At 45.9% G+C, this 19,922-nt stretch overlaps 1 protein-coding gene across 4 annotated transcripts in view; it reads right to left on the bottom strand.

Moving 5' to 3' along the window:
* Window positions 1-19,644, bottom strand: part of NMNAT1 (nicotinamide nucleotide adenylyltransferase 1) — a 30,322-nt gene extending 10,678 nt beyond the window's left edge. Inside the window, exon 1 of one of the 4 annotated variants that reach the window (XM_064363228.1) lies at window positions 19,554-19,644. Coding sequence is in view for 2 of the 4 variants with exons in the window: in XM_064363226.1 (XP_064219296.1) it covers window positions 5,633-5,696 (64 nt within the window). In the remaining 2 variants the exon portion in view is untranslated. Of the gene's footprint in view, window positions 1-915; window positions 1,664-5,632; window positions 6,393-15,767; window positions 16,661-19,553 lie in introns of those variants that run through there. The other 3 variants (XM_064363227.1, XM_064363226.1, XM_064363229.1) reach the window with 3 other exon arrangements.
* Between the last annotated feature and the right edge of the window lie 278 nt (window positions 19,645-19,922).

Raw genomic sequence — 19,922 nt, 5'->3', positions numbered from 1 at the left:
AGTGATGGAAGTGACTTCCCCACATTTTTTGACTTGCTTTTGCCAAAAGAATGTGGCACAAGTAATAGTGTGGAGGATGCCAGAACACGTGGGAGAAAGCTGATGCTCTCACTGATAGCCATCCAACTGTTCCACATGTGGGGAACACGGCCATCCCCCACCAGCCAACAACTACAGTCCACCTGCTCGGACACATGAGCAAACCCAAGTGAGAGCAACCAAACCTGGCTCAGATTGTCAAGCCAACAAGCTGAGCCTACTCTCAAAAGCAAAAATGAGCGTTTATTATCATGTGTTACTCAAGTTTTGTGACCTGCACTATTGCAGCCACAGTTAAGTAATACATTACCATCTACCAAATACAGCATTTTTGCCTTTTAGTCAACATGACAGTAACATCATAACTTTCCACTGTAACAGTATATAATTTACAAACCTGTTTTTCATATCAATTATTCCACTGATCCTTCCCTAACTTAATGAAGTAATTAAATGCAAGGTATCCAATTTTAAATTTTTATTAATTTTTTTTAAGACAGAATCTCCCTCTGTCACCACGCTGGAGTGCAATGGCGCAATCTTGGCTCACTGCAACCTCTGCCTCCTGGGTTCAAGCAATACTCCTGCCTCAGCCTCCCGAGTAGCTGGGACTACAGGCAGGTGCCACTATACCCAGCTAATTTTTTGTATTTTTAGTAGAGACGAGGTTTCACCATGTTGGCCAGGATGGTCTTGATCTCCTGACCTTGTGATCTGCCTGCCTCAACCTCCCAAAGTGCTGGGATTACAGGTGTGAGCTACCTCACCCAGCCTAAACTTTCTTATTCAACTAATTCATATATACAGATCTAGAAAATCACAGGGCGAAAAAGGTCCTTAATGAAAACCAACAGCCATCAATCATATCCCACTCACCATCCCTTCCATCCAGCTCCCAGAGGCAACCACTTTTAACTTTTTCAGCTATTTCTTCTGGCAGTTACTGCCATAACTCTGTATTATGTGCTTATAATGCCATTTCTTTTTTCTTTTTTTTTTTTTGAGACGAAGTTTTGCTCTTATTGCCCAGGCTGGAGTGCAATGGTGTGATCTTGGCTCACCGCAACGTCTGCCTCCCGGGTTCAACCATATTGAATTCAGTATGGTTCATGCAGAACCATACCCAGTTAACTTTTGGATTTTTAGTAGAGATGGGGTTTCAACATCTTGGCCAGGCTGGTCTCAAACTCCTGGTCTTAAGTGGTCCATTCGCCTTGGCCTCCCGAAGTGCTGGGATTACAGGCGTGAGCCACTGTGCCTGGGCTAAAAATCTCTATTATTTAGAGCTGAAGTATTTAATCATTTTTTCTTATTTTCCACCACCTGCCTTCATGCTCTAATTTCCAGATAGCCTCAATTTCATCCTCCAATCTGCCTAGTTTTCATTTCTGTCGTTACACTCTGAATTTCCAAGAGCCCTATCCCCTGAATATTCCTGTTGATGGTATCCTACTCGTTTCCCCATCAGATTATCTTTATTTCTCTACCAATATTCATAATACATTTTAAAGTTTCTTCAAAAAGAGCTGATAGGACAGGCTGAGTGGGTAGGTAGGGCTTGTGCACAGGGGCCATCACTGTTCAGTAGCCTGTCAGTACTACAGGTCTTTCTGCTTGGATTAGTCAGATTCCACAAGAAAGTATACAGAATAGTTGGGGGGCTGGGCGCGGTGGCTCACGCCTGTAATCCCAGCACTTTGGGAGGCCGAGGCGGGTGGATCACGAGGTCAAGAGATCGAGACCATCCTGGTCAACATGGTGAAACCCCGTCTCTACTAAAGATACAAAAAATTAGCTGGGCATGGTGGTGCGTGCCTGTAATCCCAGCTACTCAGGAGGCTGAGGCAGGAGAATTACCTGAACCCAGGAGGCAGAGGTAGCGGTGAGCTGAGATCGCGCCATTGTACTCCAGCCTGGGTAACAAGAGCGAAACTCCGTCTCAAAAAAAAAAAAAAAAGAAAAAAAGAAAGTATACAGAATAGTTAAAAGCCTACACCCTGAAATTAGGCTACCTGGCTTCAAATTGCAGCTCCAACTGCATGACCTTGGGCAACCTAACCCTAACTTAACCTTCCTTTTGTCCCAGGTTTTTTGTTTTTTTTTTTTGAGACAGATTCTCACTCTGTCACCCAGGCTGGAGTGCAGTGGTGCGATCTCAGCTAACTGCAACCTCCGCCTCCCGGCTTCAAGCAATTTTCCCTGCCTCAGCCTCCCAAATAGCTGGGATTACAGGTCCCCGCCACCACGCCTGGCTAATTTTTGTATTTTTAGTAGAGTCAGGGTTTCACCGTGTTGGCCAGGCTGATCTCAAACTCCTGACCTTAAATGATCTACCCACCTCGGCTTCCCAGACCGCTCGTATTACAGGCATGAGCCACAATGCCCACCTTGTCCCAGTTTTTATCAATCTTAAAATGGAGCAAATAATACTACCTGCCTCCTGATTGATGTGAGGATTAAATAAAACAACACAGATCCAGGACATAAAACTACATTTGGCAATTAGCAAACATGCTATGAATACAGCTATTATTAATGTTGCACTTTATGTTACTACAGTTGTCTTTTGTTTTTTAATTTTTTAAAAAAATTCTCTTGTTTTTTGATTTTTGAGACAGGATCTCACTGTTGCCCGGGCTGGAGTACAGTGGTGCAATCTCGGCTCAATGTTACCGCCATCTCCCAGGTTCAAGTGATCCTCCGACTTCAGCCTCCCAAGTAGCTGGGACTACAGGCATGTATTAGCTGTTTTTTTTGTTTGTTTGTTTGTTTTTGAGATGGAGTCTCACACTGTCACCCAGGCTGTAGTGCAGTGGCGTGATCTCAGCTCACTGCAATCTCTGCTTCCTGGGTTCAAGCAATTCTCCTGCCTTAGCCTCCTGAGTAGCTGGGACTACAGGTGTGTGCCACCACGCCCAGCTAATTTTTTTGTATTTTTAGTAGAGACAGGGTTTCACCATGTTGGCCAGAATGATCTCAATCTCCTGACCTCGTGATCCACCTGCCTTGGCCTCCCAAAGTGCTGGGATTACAGGCATGAGCCACCATGCCCGGCCCTGGCTAATTGTTTTTTTTGTAGACTTGGGGTTTTTACCATATTGCCTACGTTAGTCTCAAACTCCTGGGCCCAGAAACTTGAAGCGACCTGCCCACTTTGGCCTTACAAAGTCCTGGGCTTACAGGTATGAATCACTGTGGCCTAAAAGCATTTTTTTTTTTTAAATCAATAAAACGGCGAGGCGTGGTAGCTCACGCCTGTAATCCCAGCACTTTGGGAGGCGGAGGCAGGTGGCTCATGAGGTCAGGAGTTCAAGACCAGCCTGGCCAAGATGGTGAAATCCCATCTCTACTAAAAATACAAAAATTAGCCAGGTATGGCGGCCAGCGCTTGTAATCCCAGCTACTCAGGAGGCTGAGGCAGAAGAATCGCTTGAACCCAGGCAGCAGAGATTGTAGTGAGCCAAGATTGCGCCACTGCACTCCAGCCTGGGTGACAGAGTGAGACTCTGTTTCAAAAATAAATTTTTTTTTGTAGAGACAAAGTCTCACTATTTTGGCCAGGCTGGTCTAAAACTCCTGGCTTTAACTGATCCTCCTGCCTCAGACTCTCAATGTGCTAAGATTACAGGCATGAGCCACCACACCCAGCCTTGACATTTCTCTTTTTTGAGACAGAATCTTGTTCTATCACCCACGCTGGGAAAGCTAGGAGGTTCGATTTGAACATGGCTCACTGCAACTGTGATCTCCTGGGCTCAAGGATCCTCTTGCCTCATCTTCTCATGTAGCTGGGGCTGCAGGCACACACCACCACACCCAGCTAATTTTTCTATTTTTTATAGAGATGGAGTCGCATTTTGTTGCCCAGGCTTTGCTTTCCACTTTGGGAAGCCAAGGTGGGAGGATCACTTGATCCCAGGAGTTCAGGACCCAGAGCTCAAGTGATCCTTCCACCTCAGCTTCTCAAAATGCTGGGATGACAGGTGTGAACCACCATGCCTGGCTTTATAAAAATACTTTCGGCCAGTGCAGTAGCTCACACCTGTAATCCCAGCACTTTGCGAGGCTGAGGTAGGTGGATCACTTGAGGCCAGGAGTTCAAGACCAGCCTGGCCAACATGGTGAAATCCTATCTCTACCAAAAATATAAAAAATTAGCCAGGTGTGGTGCCTGGCACCTATAATCCCAGCTACTTGAGAGGCTGAGGCATGAGAATTGCTTAAACCCAGGAGGCTGGTGCCAGACTGACAGCTGGCGTCAGACATGCCCACCCATCTCAGGTTTCAGGTACTATTCCCAAGAGAGAGAGAAGGAGAGTAAGGCTTAGTATAAGAGCCATGGGTCCTCAAGGGAGCTGCTGCAGTTCTGAAACAGACTTCAGGGAATGATGGAACAAAGAGCTTTTAGCCCTATCATTGGGGATGAGCTCAGGTTTCCAGGTGATGCCCAAGGGATGGGGAGGGGCTGGGGGAAGCTGATCTCTCAGCATAAAGGAAGCTGTCTTTCTCTCTTGTCACATCTATAACCTGTCTCAAATATCCAGCTCAGTTCCATTAAGTGTTAACACAGCCAACTTGGGCTCAGACCAGACTAGAAACCTTCAGAGCCACAGAAGACTTAAGGTTACGGTGAGCTCCTATTGCTGCCAAAGGTGGGTTTTGAAGAACTAGGATCCGTCCCTTTCCTGAAGAGTACTTCCTCCATATCCCTACAAGGCACACGCTGGGAACAAAGTGCTGGGAACAGCACTTTGGGAGGTTGAGGCGGGTAGATCAGCTGAGATCAGGAGTTCGAGACCAGCCTGGCCAACATGGTGAAACCCCATCTCTACTAAAAAAAAAAAAATTAGCTGGGCATGGTGGCACACACCTGTAATCTCAGCTACTTGGGCTGAGCCAGGAGAATCGCTTGAACCCGGTAGGCAGAGGTTGTAGTGAGCCGAGATCGCACCATTGGACTCCAGCCTGGGTGACAAGAGGGAAACTCTGTTTCAGAAAAAAAGAAAGATACCGAGACCATCCTGGCCAACACGGTGAAAGCCCATCTCTACTAAAAATACAAAAATTAGCTGGGCATGGTGGCGAGTGCCTGTAATTCCAGCTACTCGGGAGGCTGAGGCAGAATTGCTTGAACCTGGGAAGCAGAGGCTGCAGTGAGCCAAGATTGCACCACTGCACTCCAGCCTGGGCAACAAGAGCGAAACTCCGTCTCAAAAAAAAAAAAAAAAAAAAAAAAAAAAAAGATCAGTACCAACAAAGCCTGCTACATAACAAGAGCTCAATAAGTGGTAGCTATTATTAATATTCTTACTGAAGTGTTATTAGATGTAGTTTTATTAGAATGCAATGGATCTCAATTCATCTTCATTCTGTTTAAATCTCTGTAGTTAAATGTAACATTATCACCAAACAGAACCTGAATTTGGTTTCTGGAAGCTATTTCATCACTAAACGAGTAATGTAAAATGTAATTCACTGTGTTCCATGCAGCCGGGCGACAGCGTTCTTGGTTGGGATTACCAGCCTGGCTCTCCAGTTCTTTGTTCTGCTAAGGTAGGTTCTTATACCTGGCAGCTCAACATGCATTTCTTACCTGTGGAGATGGCTTGGGTGCTCTCTGGGATTCCTGTTATATGTTTAATTGCGGCCTGCCCCATTTTTTCTGCCCCTATTATCAAGGGCAATCACCTACTTCACTTCTTTGAAAAGCCAAAAATCTTAATACGGTGAAGATAGCTGTGGGTAAACTGAGTTTAACTTTTAATCCACACTTACTTCTTCTGGCATAGGAAGCCATTAAATGGGAGACAATGACAGGACCAATGTCTCAAATTACAGACTCCCTGGAGACCAGTCCCAACAGTCTAGCATTAGCTAATAACTGCAGGGCTGAGGGCGACAGGCACGCCCAACCTGATTATTACTTAATATGTTATTTCAGATTCTGTCTTGCAAATTATTCTTAGCAGAAACAGTCAGTTAATAACTTTAATTCTAAAAAAAACTGAAAACTGAGAATCTACTTAAGTGATGGGGAAGGACAGGAAGCTGCAACATGCCTTGTAATTAGCCGAACTCAAACTCGCCAGCTTCTACTACAGAAAGTCTGTGCATAGTAAGTCATTTTTCCTTACTACAGGTCAGAATTCCCATGAAATATTTTTTCACCAAAATCGCAAGTTAACATGAATTTAAAAAATAGTCAACAAGGCCAGGAGCTGTGGCTCACACCTGTAATCTCAGCCCTTTGGGAGGCCAAGGTGGACGGATCACCTGAGTTTGGGAATTCAAGACCACCCTGACCAACATGGAGAAACCCCATCTCTACCAAAAATACAAAATTAGCCAGGCATGGTGGCACATGCCTGTAATCCCAGCTACTCAGGAGGCTGAGGCAGGAGAATCCCTTGAACCTGGGAGGTGGAAGTCGCAGTGAGCCAAGATCAGCCATTGCACTCCAGCCTGGGCAAAAAGAGGGAAACTCCGTCTCAAAAAAAAAAAAAGAAAAAGAAAAATGGTAAACATTATTTATCTACCAATGATGACATTAATAACTCTTATTATTACTTCTGAACTGTTTTTGTAGCATTCATTTACAGTCATGGTAAAAGAACCAAGGTTCTCAAGAGAAGTGAGTTGCCCAGAGCCAAGATGAACCCAGTGCCAAAATAAGAATGAGAGTTCAAGGATTAGTGCCTTCTGGTGTCGGGCTTATGCCACAGATTTCTTGTAATAAGTAGTAAATTAATGTATCACCCAGTGTATTGATTTTTAGGCCCAGATCTTCCCGATACTGCAGCCAACCTCTCCTGTACAACCTGGTTGGTAATATCATCTTTACCTTCTTCACAATTGGTAAGTGTATCTACTACAAATAGTAGCCAGACACTGCTAGAACAAAAATTGCTAGGACAGGGCTCTCTGCTCTTCAGGAACTCACAGACTAAAACTTAAAAAAAACCTCACATCTAAAATTCAAGTGTAGGGAATTTTTAAAAACTTCATAAGTATCTCTTTTAGTTTGTTTGTTTTATTTGTTTTAAGATAGAATTTCACTCTTGTTGCCCAGGCTGAAGTGAAATGGTGCAATCTCAGCTCACTGCAACCTCTGCCTCCTGAGTTCAAGTGATTCTCCTGCCTCAGCCTCCCAAGTAGCTGGGATTACAGGCATGTGCACCATGCCCAGCTAATTTTGTATTTTTAGTAGAGACCGGGTTTCACTACCTTGGTTAGGCTGGTCTCAAACTCCTGACCTCAGGTGATCCACCCGCCTTGGCCTTCCAAAGTGTTGGGATTACGAGCGTGAGCCACTGCGCGCAGCCTCTCTTTTAGTTGTTCTATAATTTGAGTATGAAACCAAATTAAGTTAAATACAAATTCCTTCTGTTGTAAAATTCTTTACAGTTATAATATTAAAGAATCAGGTTTAGTTTTCATTTAATAAATAGTTACTGATCAAGAGATGATTCTGGGTAGAAAAACAAGGACAATGACAACTTGAAGTCAAAAACTGATATAGGGCTGGACCCAATGGCTCATGCCTATAACCCCAGCACTTTGAGAGGCTGAGGTGGGAGGATCGTGTGAAGTCAGGAGTTCAAGACCAGCCTGGGCAAGATGGTGAGACATCTCTACAAAAAACAGAAAAAGTTAGCTGGGCATGGTGTCATGCACCTGTAGTCCCAGGTACTTGGGAGGCTGAGGTAAGAGGGTCACTTAAGCCTGGGAGGTGGAAGTTGTAGTGAGTCATGTCATTGCACTCCAGCCTGGGTGACAGAGGGAGGCCCTATCTCCAAAAAAAAAAAAAAAAAAGACACAGAAGAGCTGGTCTCCATTCTCAACATTCTGAAATGTGAAGAAGTTTGAGAAATATTTCAGCTAATGGATCTTAGTTATATTTTCCTTTGAATGTGCTTTTAGGAGTGATGTAAAATTTCAGCAAAAATTATGTCTGGATTTTTAAAAATGAAAAAATAGGGCCGGGTATGGTGGCTTACGCCTATAATCCCAGCACTGTGGGAGGCCAAGGCAGGTGGAGCTAATTCTTATTCTGGCACCCGGTTCACCTCGGCTCTGGGCAACTCACTTCTCTTGAGAACCTTGGTTCCTTAACCATTACTGTAAATGAGTGCTCCTGACCTTACTCCTGAGGTCAGGAGTTTGAGATCAGCCTGGCCACATGGTGAAAACTTGTCTCTCCTAAAAATACAAAATTAGCCAGGCATGGTGGCACCTGCCTGAAATCCAGCTACTCAGGAGGCTGAGGCAGGAGAATCACTTGAGTCTGGGAGATGGAGGTTGCAGTGAGCCGAGATCGTGCCACTGCACTCTAGCCTGGGCAACAGAGTGAAACCCTGTCTCAAAGAAAAAAAAGGTCGGATGTGGTGGCTCACACCTGTAATCCCAGCACTTTGAGAGGCTGAGGCGAGTGGATCACAAGGTCAGGAGTTTGAGACCAGCCTGGCCAATATGGTGAAACTCTGTTGCTACTAAAAAAAATACAAAACTCTGCCAGGCATGGTGGCATGCGCCTGTAATCCCAGCTACTAGGGAGGCTGATGCAGGATAATTGCTTGAACCTGAGAGGCGGAGGTTGCAGTGAGCTGAGATCACGCCACTGTACTCCAGCCTGGGCAACAGAGCAAGACTCCATCTCAAAAAGAAAAAAAAAAAGCTGGGTGCGGTGGCTCGCACATGTAATCCCAGCACTTTGGGAGGCTGAGGAGATCAAGACCATCCTGGCTAACATAGCAAAACCTGGTCTCTACTAAAAATACAAAAAATTAGCTGGGCGTGGTAGCATGTGCCTGTAGTCCCAGCTATTTGGGACTCAGCTACTCAGCTGAGGCAGGAGAACTGCTTGATCCTGGAAGGCAGAGGCTGCAGTGAGCCAAGATCACGCCACTGTTCTCCAGCCTGGGTGACAGAGCAAGATTCCTTCTCAAAGAAAAAAAAAGCATACAATCTATGTCAAAGGAAAAATTAGTCTGCCTAGACTGGGCATTTCTGTTCCACAGTAGGAAAGCATGGAAACAAATTATATTTAGGTTTGCATTCAAGAATATGTTTCTAGCCAGGCACGGTGGCTCACACCTGTAAACCCAGCACTTTGGGAGGCCAAGGCAGGCGGATCACCTGAGGTCTGGAATTCAAGACCAGCCTGGCCAACACAGTAAAACCCCGTCTCTACTAAAAATACAAAAGATTAGCTGGGCATGGTGGTACACGCCTATAATATCAGCTACTAGGGAGGCTGAGGCAGGAGAATTGCTTGAACCCGGGAGGCAGAGGTCACAATGAGCTAAGATTGAGCCACTATACTCCAGCCTGAGTGACAGAGTGAGACCCTGTCTAAAAAAAAAAAAAAAAAAGAATATTTCTGAGATGATTAAACCTAAAAACTGATGCTGTTCCTCTGTCCTTTCAGGTTTTACTGTGCTGTTTGTTCAGATGGAGTGAGTGCCATAGGCACTGAAGGGGATGTTTTCTGCATTTGCTGTAGGATCCTTCAGTGAAAGAGTCTGCACGGTGGTGTTAACACTTTTGGCAACAGACTGTGTATGTTTTTAAATACTGAATTTCTAAAGGCTCATATCAATCTGCAAGTCTGGCTATAAATAATATGTCTTCAATATTTATTTTCTATTGACACCAAAAATAGAAATACGTAGAGATGAAATTCCTAATTAGGCACACGCTACCGGTAAAACATTTCACTGGGGAAAGTTTAAAAATTCCACAAGAGATTTTTCTTTTTGTAGGTGAATTCTACCTTACTAGAGTTTTGAAAAGTAGTTAAGATATTAATCAACAGTGAAACTGAGGCTGGGCACAGTGGCTCATGCCTATAATCCCAGTACTTTGGAAGGCCAAGGCAGGCGGGTTGCTCGAGCCCAGGAGATGAAGACCAGCATAGACAATGTGGCAAAATCCTATCTCTACAAAAATTAGCTGTGGGGGAGTGGGGAACGGCCAGGCACAGTGGTTCACACCTGTAATCCCAGCACTTTGGGAGGCCGAGGCAAGTGGATCACCTGAGGTCAGGAGTTTGAGACCAGTCTGATCAACATGGAGAAACCCCATCTCTAAAAAAAAAGAAAGAAAAAAAAATTAGCTGGGCCTGGTGGCACGTGCCTGTAGTCCCAGCTACTTGGGAGGCTGAGGCAGGAGGATCACATGAACTGGGGAAGTCAAGGCTGCAGTGAGCCATGCTCACATCATTGCACTCCAGCCTGGGTGACAAAGCAAGATCCTTTATCAGAAGAAACAAACAAACAAACAGTGAAGCTGTTGGATTGGGTTTGACACAGTAAACAGGAAGACTTCTCTCTCATACTAAACTGGCACCTCCATTTAAATCCTTGTGGCAAAATATTTTTAACACACATTCTGATTAAAAGATAAAGTATTCCTTACAGTGTCTTCTCTCTCTCAACTGTAGGAAAAAACAATCCCTGAGCTTTACTACTTGTCTGTGCTACTGTCCGTGAGCAGCTTAGCTTCTACAGGTAAGCAAGAAAACTTCCCAAGTAACCTGTCCTTGTCAAAGGCTTACCAGTCCTTCAAGGCAAGTAACTATTCAACCAGCACTGTGATGTTGCAAGGGGAATATTAAGCTCCAGTTCCTTTTTTTTTTGAAATGGAGTCTCGCTCTGTTGCCCAGGCTGGAGTACAGTGGCATGATCTTGGTTCACTGCAACCTCCTTTTCCTGGATTAAAGCGATTCTTCTGCCTCAGCCTCCCGAGTAACTAGAATTACAGGTGTGTGTGACCATGCCTGGCTAATTTTTCTATTTTTAGTAGATATGGGGTTTTGCCATGTAGGCCAGGCTAGTCTTGAACTCTGACCTCAAATGATCTGCCCGTCTCAGCCTCCCAAAGTGCTGGGATCATAGGCGTGAGCCACCACACCCAGCCACTCTAGTTCCACTTAAAGTAAGAGATCCAAGATGCTAAGAAGTATGAAAAGCAAAGCAAAGCAAATAGGGGAGGGAAGGGTTAGGATGGGTTATGAAAAGCCATCCTTCTTACATTACTTCCCCTGCATTTAATGAGATCCCATTCTTCATCCTGCAGTGCTTTTCTCAGTCCTGGGGCTGATCTGGCTGGTCAGGGTGACCTGTCGAAGGCCAGAGGCTAACCCAACAGTCTGAACCATCTGGGTCCTGTGTTTCCTGCCTGAGATACATGTCTCTAGAAGGCTGGGCCTGTCCCAGCAGCACTGCCACCTGTCAGCAATCACATGACCATTTCCTATCCTGCTATTTCAGCTGAACAGCAGAGCTAATGACACGAAGCATGTCAAAACCAGTCATTTAGTAGAAAATTACATTATGCCGGGCGCAGTGGCTCATGCCTGGAATCTCCACACTTTGGGAGGCCAAGGTAGGTGGATCATTTGAGGTCAAGAGTTCAAGACCAGCCTGGCCAACATGTCGAAACCCTATCTCTACTGAAAATACAAAAATTTGCCAGGTGTGGTTATGGGTGCCTGTAATCCCAGCTACTTGGAATGCTGAGGCAGAGAATCTCTGGAACCTGGGAGGCAGAGCGTGCAGTGAGCCAAGATCACGCCACTGCCCTCCAGCCTGACAGAGCGAGAGTCTGTCCCAGAAGAAAGTTGCATTTAATAGGCTGGGCACGGTGGCTCACGCCTATAATCCCAGCACTTTGGGAGGCCGAGACGGGTGGATCACCAGGTCAAAAGATCGAGACCATCCTGGTCAACATGGTGAAACCCCGTCTCTACTAAAAATACAAAAATTAGCTGGGCATAGTGGCGCACTCCTGTAGTCCCAGCTACTTGGGAGGCTGAGGCAGGAGAACTGCTTGAACCCAGGAGACGGAGGTTGCGGTGAACCGAGATGACGCCATTGCACTCCAGCCTGGGTAACAAGAGCGAAACTCCATCTCAAAAAAAAAAAGAAAGTTGCATTTAAGTATTAATGAACACTCACTGACAATGGATAAAAAGAACAGTCCTGCTGAAATCACAGGACTGACATCATAACCAAATTCACCTCAAATAAAGATCTCCAAACAAACAGGAGATTATTTCACAATGATTATTTTGACTTTCTAAACCTCATTTTTTGTTCAATGAAGCTTACTGGCATCAGCTGGGAGATTGCTATAGAAATAAGTGCTGAAAAAGAGAAAGGAAAATAGAAATCTTAGTAATTAAGTTTAGTTTCAAAAGAACCCAGTAATTCAGACTGTGTATTTGAACAAGATCAATTTATTGCTTCTTTAAAAATGCAGTTGGGCTGGGAACGGTGGCTCATGTCTATAATCCTAGCACTTTGGGAGGCCGAGGCAGGCAGATCACCTGAGGTCAGGAATTTGAGACCAGCCTGGTCAACAAGAGTAAAACTGTTTACAAATAATAATAAGCCGGGCGCGGTGGCTCACGCCTGTAATCTCAGCACTTTGGGAGGCTGAGGCGGGTGGATCACGAGGTCAAGAGATCGAGACCATCCTGGTCAACATAGTGAAACCCCATCTCTACTAAAAATACAAAAAATTAGCTGGGCATGGTGGCGCGTGCCTGTAATCCCAGCTACTTAGGAGGCTGAGGCAGGATAATTGCCTGAACCCAGGAGGCGGAGGTTGCGGTGAGCCGAGATCACACCATTGCACTCCAGCCTGGGTAACAAGAGCGAAACTCCGTCTCAAAAAATAAAAATAAAAATAATAATAATAATAAAATTCTGAAGTATTTTTGGTAGGGACTAGTTACTCACAGATGGGCTCAGTGTCATTAAGGACTGGATACAACTTCCTTTTGAGAAAGGGTCTTGCTCTGTCATCCAGGCTGGAGTGCAATTGCACAATCACTGCAATCTCTACCTCCCGGGCTCAAGCGATCCTCCCACCTCAGCCCTTACCCCAAGAAACTGGGACTACAGGTATGCCCCACCAGACCTGGCTACTTTTTTGTATTTTTTTCTGTAGAGACAAGGTTTCATTATATTGCCTAGACTGGTCTCAAACTCCTGGGCTCAAGCAATCCACCCGCCTTGGCCTCCCAAAGTGTTGGGATTACAGGCATGAGCCACCTTGCCTGTAGAACTCCATTTCTTCAGGAAAAGAATAGTACTGGCTGGGTTCGGTGGCTCACATCTGTAATCCCAGCACTTTGGGAGGCCGAAAAGGGCAGATCACAGGTCAGGAGATTGAGACCATCCTGGCCATGGTGAAACTCCATCTCTACTAAAATACAGAAAATTAGCTGGGCATGGTGACACGTGCCTGTAGTTGCAGTAAGCCAAGATAGTGCCACTGCACTCCAGCCTGACAACAGAGCAAGACTCTGTCTCAAAAAAACAAAAAACAGTACTAATGGGCAAGAGGAACATATTCAGTATAAAACCTCCCAAAGCATCTGTGATAGGCATAGCACCTGAGCAAGTGGAAACAACTGTTCATCTGCTCTCTCTGGAGAGGAAGTTACCTAATATATACCCACTATCCCTTGACACCACCAGTATTTTCTGATCACCTTCCACATCCTAGACACAGCACTAAGTTAGGAATTAGAAACTCAAGCAATCACACAATAAGAATGAAATTCTTTTGAAGTAATTCTATTACCATGATTAACAAATGATTTAGAAACAACACAGCTTTTACATTCTCTAGACCTCGTCAATCAATTTTTTTTTAGACAGTGTCTCACTCTGTTGCCCAGGATGGAGTGCAGTGGTGCAATCTCAGTTTGCTGCCACCTCCACCTCCTGGGTTCAAGCAATTCTCCCCCTTCAGCCTCCTGACTAGCTGGGATTACAGGTGCGCACAACCACACCCAGCTAATTTTTGTATTTTTAGTACAGACACAGTTTCGCCACGTTGGCCAGGCTGGTCTCAAACTCCTGACCTTAAGTGAGCCGCCCGCCTTAGCCTCCCAAAGTGCTGGGAATCCAGGCATGAGCCACAGCATCCAGCGAGAATGTTCTAAGCAAAGATAATGCAAGAGTCCCAAGGCAGATGCCACCTGTCATGCCGCAGGAACAGATGAAGCCCAGCATGCCTGGAACAGAACAACTGAAGGAGGAGAAACAGCAAACACAGAGGGGAAAGAGGAAGACACTGCAGAGCTTTGGGCAGAGAAGTGACATGATCTGACATATTTTTAAGGATCTCTCTGGTAGCTGATGCTGAAAACAAAACGCAGGGAGAGGCAAGGGGGCAAGTGAAGAAGACACAAGATGCGAGGCTACTGCAATAATCCGTGTGAGAGGTGATGCTGAGCTGGCCCAGATGGTGGCAGCAGAGTGGTAAGAAGAGTCATTAGATTCTGGGTGTCTGGAACACACAGCCAATGTGATTTGCAATGGATGGAATGTGGGCTGTGAAAGAAAGAGTCAAGGATGACTCCACAAGTTTTTGGCCTAAGCAGCTAAAAGAACAGCACTATCTTTAATTGAGAAGGGAATGATAGTGAAGTATGATGGCGTGTGCCTATAGTACCAGCTATCCAGGACCTTGAGAGCTTGTTTGGAGTTCTAGCCGGGGAGTGCAGCTACTCATATAGCCCAACCGAAGACCAGTCCTCCTCTACTGGGGATGGTCATTCTCTTTGACGGAGGGCGCAACTTCAGGAGGGACATACATGGAGCGGTGAGGGAGGAAGGGGACACCCGCCTAGCCAGCCAGATCAGCCGGATCAACCCTGGTGATCAACAGCGTGACAGACGTCACAGCCAGATTGCCCTCACAGCCTATTTGGGAGGTTGAGGTGCGAGGATCGCCTGAGTCTAGAAGTTCAAGGCTGCAGTGAACCATGATCATGCCATTGCACTCCAGCCTGGGCGACAGAGCAAGCCCACACGTCTCCAAAAAAAAGAAGAGTAAGATGGCTATGGAGTAGGCTTGAGGGGAGTATCAGGAGTTGTGTTTACCGAGTTAAGTCTGAGAAACCTATTAGATATCTATCCAAGTGGTGACACTAAATAGGCAAATGGGAGAACAAGCCGAGTTCAGGGGAGAGGTACAGACATACAACAGACTAGAGATTTGGATATATCTGCATATAGATAGTGGATTTGTCTGCTTGGGCTGTCATATTTAAAATACCACGGACTGGGTGACTTAACAGAATTTTACTTTCTCATAGTTCTGGAGATTAGAAGTCCAAGATCAAACTTTTGGCCACGTTGGTCTGTGGCAGTAGCTCTCTTCCTGTCTTGTAGATGGCCACCTTCTTGCTATGTCCTCACATAATCTTTCCTTAGTATGGAGGAGTAAAGGGCAAGCTCTCCATTAATTCTTCTGTTAAGAACACTAGTCCTGGGCCGGGCTCACGCCTATAATCTCAGCACTTTGGGAGGCCAAGGCAGGTGGATCACGAGGTCAAGAGATCAAGACCATCCTGGTCAACATGGTGAAACCCCATCTCTACTAAAAACACAAAAATTAGTTGGGCATGGTGGCGCACGCCTATAGTCCCAGCTACTCGGGAGGCTGAGGCAGGAGAATTGCCTGAACCCAGGAGGCGGAGGTTGCGGTGAGCCGAGATCATGCCATTGCACTCCAGTCTGGGTAACAAGAGTGAAATTCCTTCTCAAAAAAAAAAAAAAAAAAAAAAAAACACTAGTCCTATCGGATCAGGGCCCCACCCTTATGACCTCATGTAACCTTAATTACTTCCTTATTCCAAAAACAACTGCACCCAGAGTAATAGCTTTGATTCTAAAAGTTCATGTTCTTACCCTTTATGCAAGACTTACAATGGTACAAGCTATTTAAGGCAGACATTTAAAAGAGGACCAACTGTTCGGAGAGTCCTTGGCTCCCGGTACTTCTTGTTAGCCGCTCAAGTTTCATCTGGCCTAGCAATTTCCCTGCCTAGCTGGAGCAACTTGGGTTCTCCGGGCTCCCATCCCAAGTCCAAGCTGAAGTGTCCTCAACTCCTCCAGCTGCCAAGGAGCATTTATCTGGTTTCCCAGTGACTCCCAGTCTGGAGGTTACTTTCCCCAGTGCTGTCTCCCATGGTTTCCTAATATTATTTCTCTTTCTCCAGTTTCTTCTCTGCCTTCTGTCTGAAGGTGTATATTCTATTTTTGTTTCAGAATGAATTTCTCTTATGCACTAGAAATATATTTTCATCATCCATTAACTCTAAACAAGAACCTAAAGGTATATAAAAACACCGTTAGCATAGAACTGCTGAGTGACTAAGTCACAGAGAAGAACAGGCAAATACCTCCATTGCTTCTAAGACTGCACATGCTAAAACTACCACAAATGCCAGAACAGAACATTGTATTATCATTATCAAAATTAGGGAAAGGCCAGGTAATTCCAGCATGGCTGTAATTCCAGCACTTTGGGGCGTCAAGGTCGGAGGATTACTTGAGCTCAGGAGTTTGAGACCCACCTGGGCAACATGACAAAACCCCATCTCTACAAAAAAATACAAAAACTAGCCAGATGTGGGGCATGCACCTCAAGTCCTAGCTACAAGGGAGACTGAGGTGCGAGAATCACTTGAGCCTGAGAGATTGAGGCTGCAATAAGCTGTGACTGTGTCACTGTACTCCAGCCTGGGTGACAAGGCAAGACTCTGTATCAAAAAACAAAAACAAAATTAGGGAAAGTACACTGTGAACAAGCGTTTATTCAGCAAATTTTTCAATTTATTTTTCTGAAACGGAGTTTCTCTCTTGCCCAGGCTGGAGTGCAGTGGCGTGATCTCTGCTCACCACAATCTCTGCCTCCCGAGTTTAAGCGATTCTCCTGCCTCAGCCTCCTAAGTAGCTGGGATTACAGGCATGTGCCACCATGCCCAGCTGATTTTTTTTTTTTTTTCTATTTACTGTACAGCTAGAAGCACTATTGGAGTAGAGATTTTTGTATTTTTAATAGAGATGGCGTTTCTCCATGTTGGTCAGGCTGGTCTCGAACTCCCAACCTCAGGTGATCCACCTGCCTCAGCCTCCCAAAATGCTGGGATTACAGGCATGAGTCATCGCACCTGGCCTCAAATGATTTTTTAAAGTATATTTTCCTGTTCTGTTTTGTATGGCACTAACTCTGTCACTGTTGAGTTCCATTTTACCCAAAGCATTGACACTTTCACATATTATTTATGAATCAAAATTTAAAGATAAATGCATTAACAGGCACTTACTTTTTTTAAATTTTCTTTTTTTTTTTTTTTTTTTTGAGACGGAGTTTTGCTCTATCACTCAGGATGGAGTGCAGTGGTGTGATTGTGGCTCACTGCAACCTTTACCTCCTGAGTTCAAGCGATTCTCATGCCTCAGGCTCCAGAGTCCTGGGATTATATGCACCACCATGCCAAGCTAATTTTTGTGTTTTTAGTAGAGACAGGGTTTCACCATGTTGGCCAGGCTGGTCTTAAACTCCTGGCCTTAAGTGATCTGCCCACCTCAGCCTCCCGAAGTACTGGGATTACAGGCATGAGCCATCGTGCCTGGCCAACTTTTACAAAGGAAATTCTTTGAATCTGAAGTGTCTTGCAAGGTAGGAGGCTATTGCAACCATTCCAACTAGTGTGTCAACAGTCTTCTCTAAGGTGGGCTAGAAAAATGGTTTCACAGCCATGTGCCGTAGCTCACGCCTGTAATCCCACCACTTTGGGAAGCTGAGGTAGGTGGATCACCTGAGCTCAGGAGTTCGAGACCAGCCTGGCCAACATGGTGAAACCCCGTCACTACTAAAAATACAAAAATTAGGCTGGATGCGGTGGCTCACGCCTATAATCCCAGAACTTTGGGAGGCCGAGGTGGGTAGATCATGAGTCAAGAGATCGAGACCATCCTTGTCAACAAGGTGAAACCCCGTCTCTACTAAAAATACAAAAATTAGCTGGGCATGGTGGCACGCGCCTGTAGTCCCAGCTACTCAGGAGGCTGAGGCAGGAGAATTGCTTGAACCCAGGAGGTGGAGGTTGCAGTGAGCCAAGATCACGCCATTGCACTCCAGCCTGGGTAACAAGAGCGAAACTCTGTCTCAAAAAAAAAAAAAAAGAAAGAAAAGAAAAAAAAATACAAAAGCTGGGATTGGTGGCAGATGCCTGTAGTCCCAGCTACTCAGGAGGCTGAGGCAGAATAGCTTGAACCCGGGAAGTGGAGGTTGCAGTGAGCTGGATCCTGCCACTGCACTCCAGCCTGGGCAACATGAGACCCTGTCTCAAAAAACAAAAACAAACAAAAAAAAATTGTTTCAGATCCAAATTATAACTTTGAAAAACAAATGATGGTAATAAGAGATTCCACAATCAGAACTAAGAGAAACAATTAGTTCTGGTAGAGTTCTGTGGCAATCAAAGTTAGAAGTCTGTCCTGGGTAGCTGAAATATAACTAACTTCAAAGACTCCAGGCCTGGCTGTGGCTTGTGCTAATAACCACAACACTTGGAGGGACCAAGGCTGGAGGATCGCTTCAGCCCAGGAGTTCAAGGCTGCAGTAAGCTATGATCGCACCACTGCACTCTAGCCTGGGCAACAAAAGCTCCTGTTTTTTTAACGAGACAGTGTTACTTAAAAAACAAAAAAAAAGCCATTACAGGTGGCTCACGCCTGTAATCCCAGCACTTTGGGAGGCTGAATTACGATATCAGGAGTTCGAGACCAGCCTGGCCAACATGGTGAAAACCCATCTCTACTGAAAATACAAAAATTAGCTGGGTGTGGTGGCACGCGCCTATAATCCCAGCTACTCAGGAGACTGAGACAGGAGAATTGCTTGAACCCAGGAGGCAGAGGTTGCAATGAGCCGAGACCATGCCACTGCACCCCAGCCTGGGTGACAGAGTGAGACTTTGTCTCAAAAAAAAGAAAAGACTGCCCCTATGAAACAATTCTACCATGAACACTGATGTTGTCCTGTGGACTACTTCAGGAAGATGGACTTAGAACATCATTAAATGGTTTCCACCCAGTTTCTGGGTAACTTTATTTTTAAGTTTTTGATATGAAGGTCTCACTATGTTGCCCAGGCTGGGCTCAAACGATCCTCCCACCTAGGCCTCTCAAAGTGCTGGGTTTACAGGTGTGAGCCACCGAGCTGGTTAAGGGTAGCTTTTTAAGTGCTGCCCAACAGCTCATTACCTGCTTCTCAAGGAGCATGAGTGGCAAACCACTTCCGGGAACGTGGAGGTGGTCTTTTATAGATTTGGAAAGAAGGATTCAGGAGGAAAGGGAAGTCATTCAGAATGACGGATTTCCTCCTCTGACACCCAGCCATTCCCCGTTAGGCCTAAGGGTGCCAGACCTCAGGACTTTTCTAGAAAGGGATTTTTCCTCTCCAAGGTGAATCCATCCGTTCCGAAGGTCAGAAGCAATTTTACCGAAGTTTTTGGTTCCACTGAAAAAAATTAAGGGTTAATCAATGCTCCTTGCCCCAAACTTGAATATGTGCCTGCCTCGGGTCATGTTCTACCCTAAAGACTCCACTATCTTGCACTCCCCTATGTCTAGGACGAAAACGGGTCCTGGACTGACTCTCCTAGAGACCAGTGTCTCAGGGACTCCTTACGGGGAGCTTACCGCACCCTCACCGTCCGCCGGCCCCAATGCTCCCGGAGACCACCCGCGGCCCGGACGCCCCCGAGGGGAACACCTCGGCCGGACTCTCATTGGTTCCAGGAGGCCGGAAGTGCGTGCGTCCGGCGGAAGTGCTCCTCCGGCGCGGTTCTCCAGGCCGGGGCCCTCAGGTAGGCGGGGCCCCTGGCCCTAAACTCTGGGACTCGCGGACGGGCCGGCGGCACAGCGGGGATCCCGGGGACCTAAGAAAGTTGTCCCAGTTTTTGTCTGGGAGGGCCGGAAGGAGTTTCGGGGACCGTGGGTTTACGGCTACCTCTGGTGGCAACCGGGGCCTGGTGGAGCCCCGCCACCGCGGGATCTAAGTGCCAAAGC

This window comes from Aotus nancymaae, unplaced genomic scaffold, assembly GCF_030222135.1.
Source record: "Aotus nancymaae isolate 86718 unplaced genomic scaffold, 86718_ANA_hifiasm-v0.15.2.pri h1tg000053l, whole genome shotgun sequence".
Lineage (NCBI taxonomy): Eukaryota > Metazoa > Chordata > Mammalia > Primates > Aotidae > Aotus > Aotus nancymaae.
This window is presented reverse-complemented; position numbering and strand designations above follow the sequence as displayed.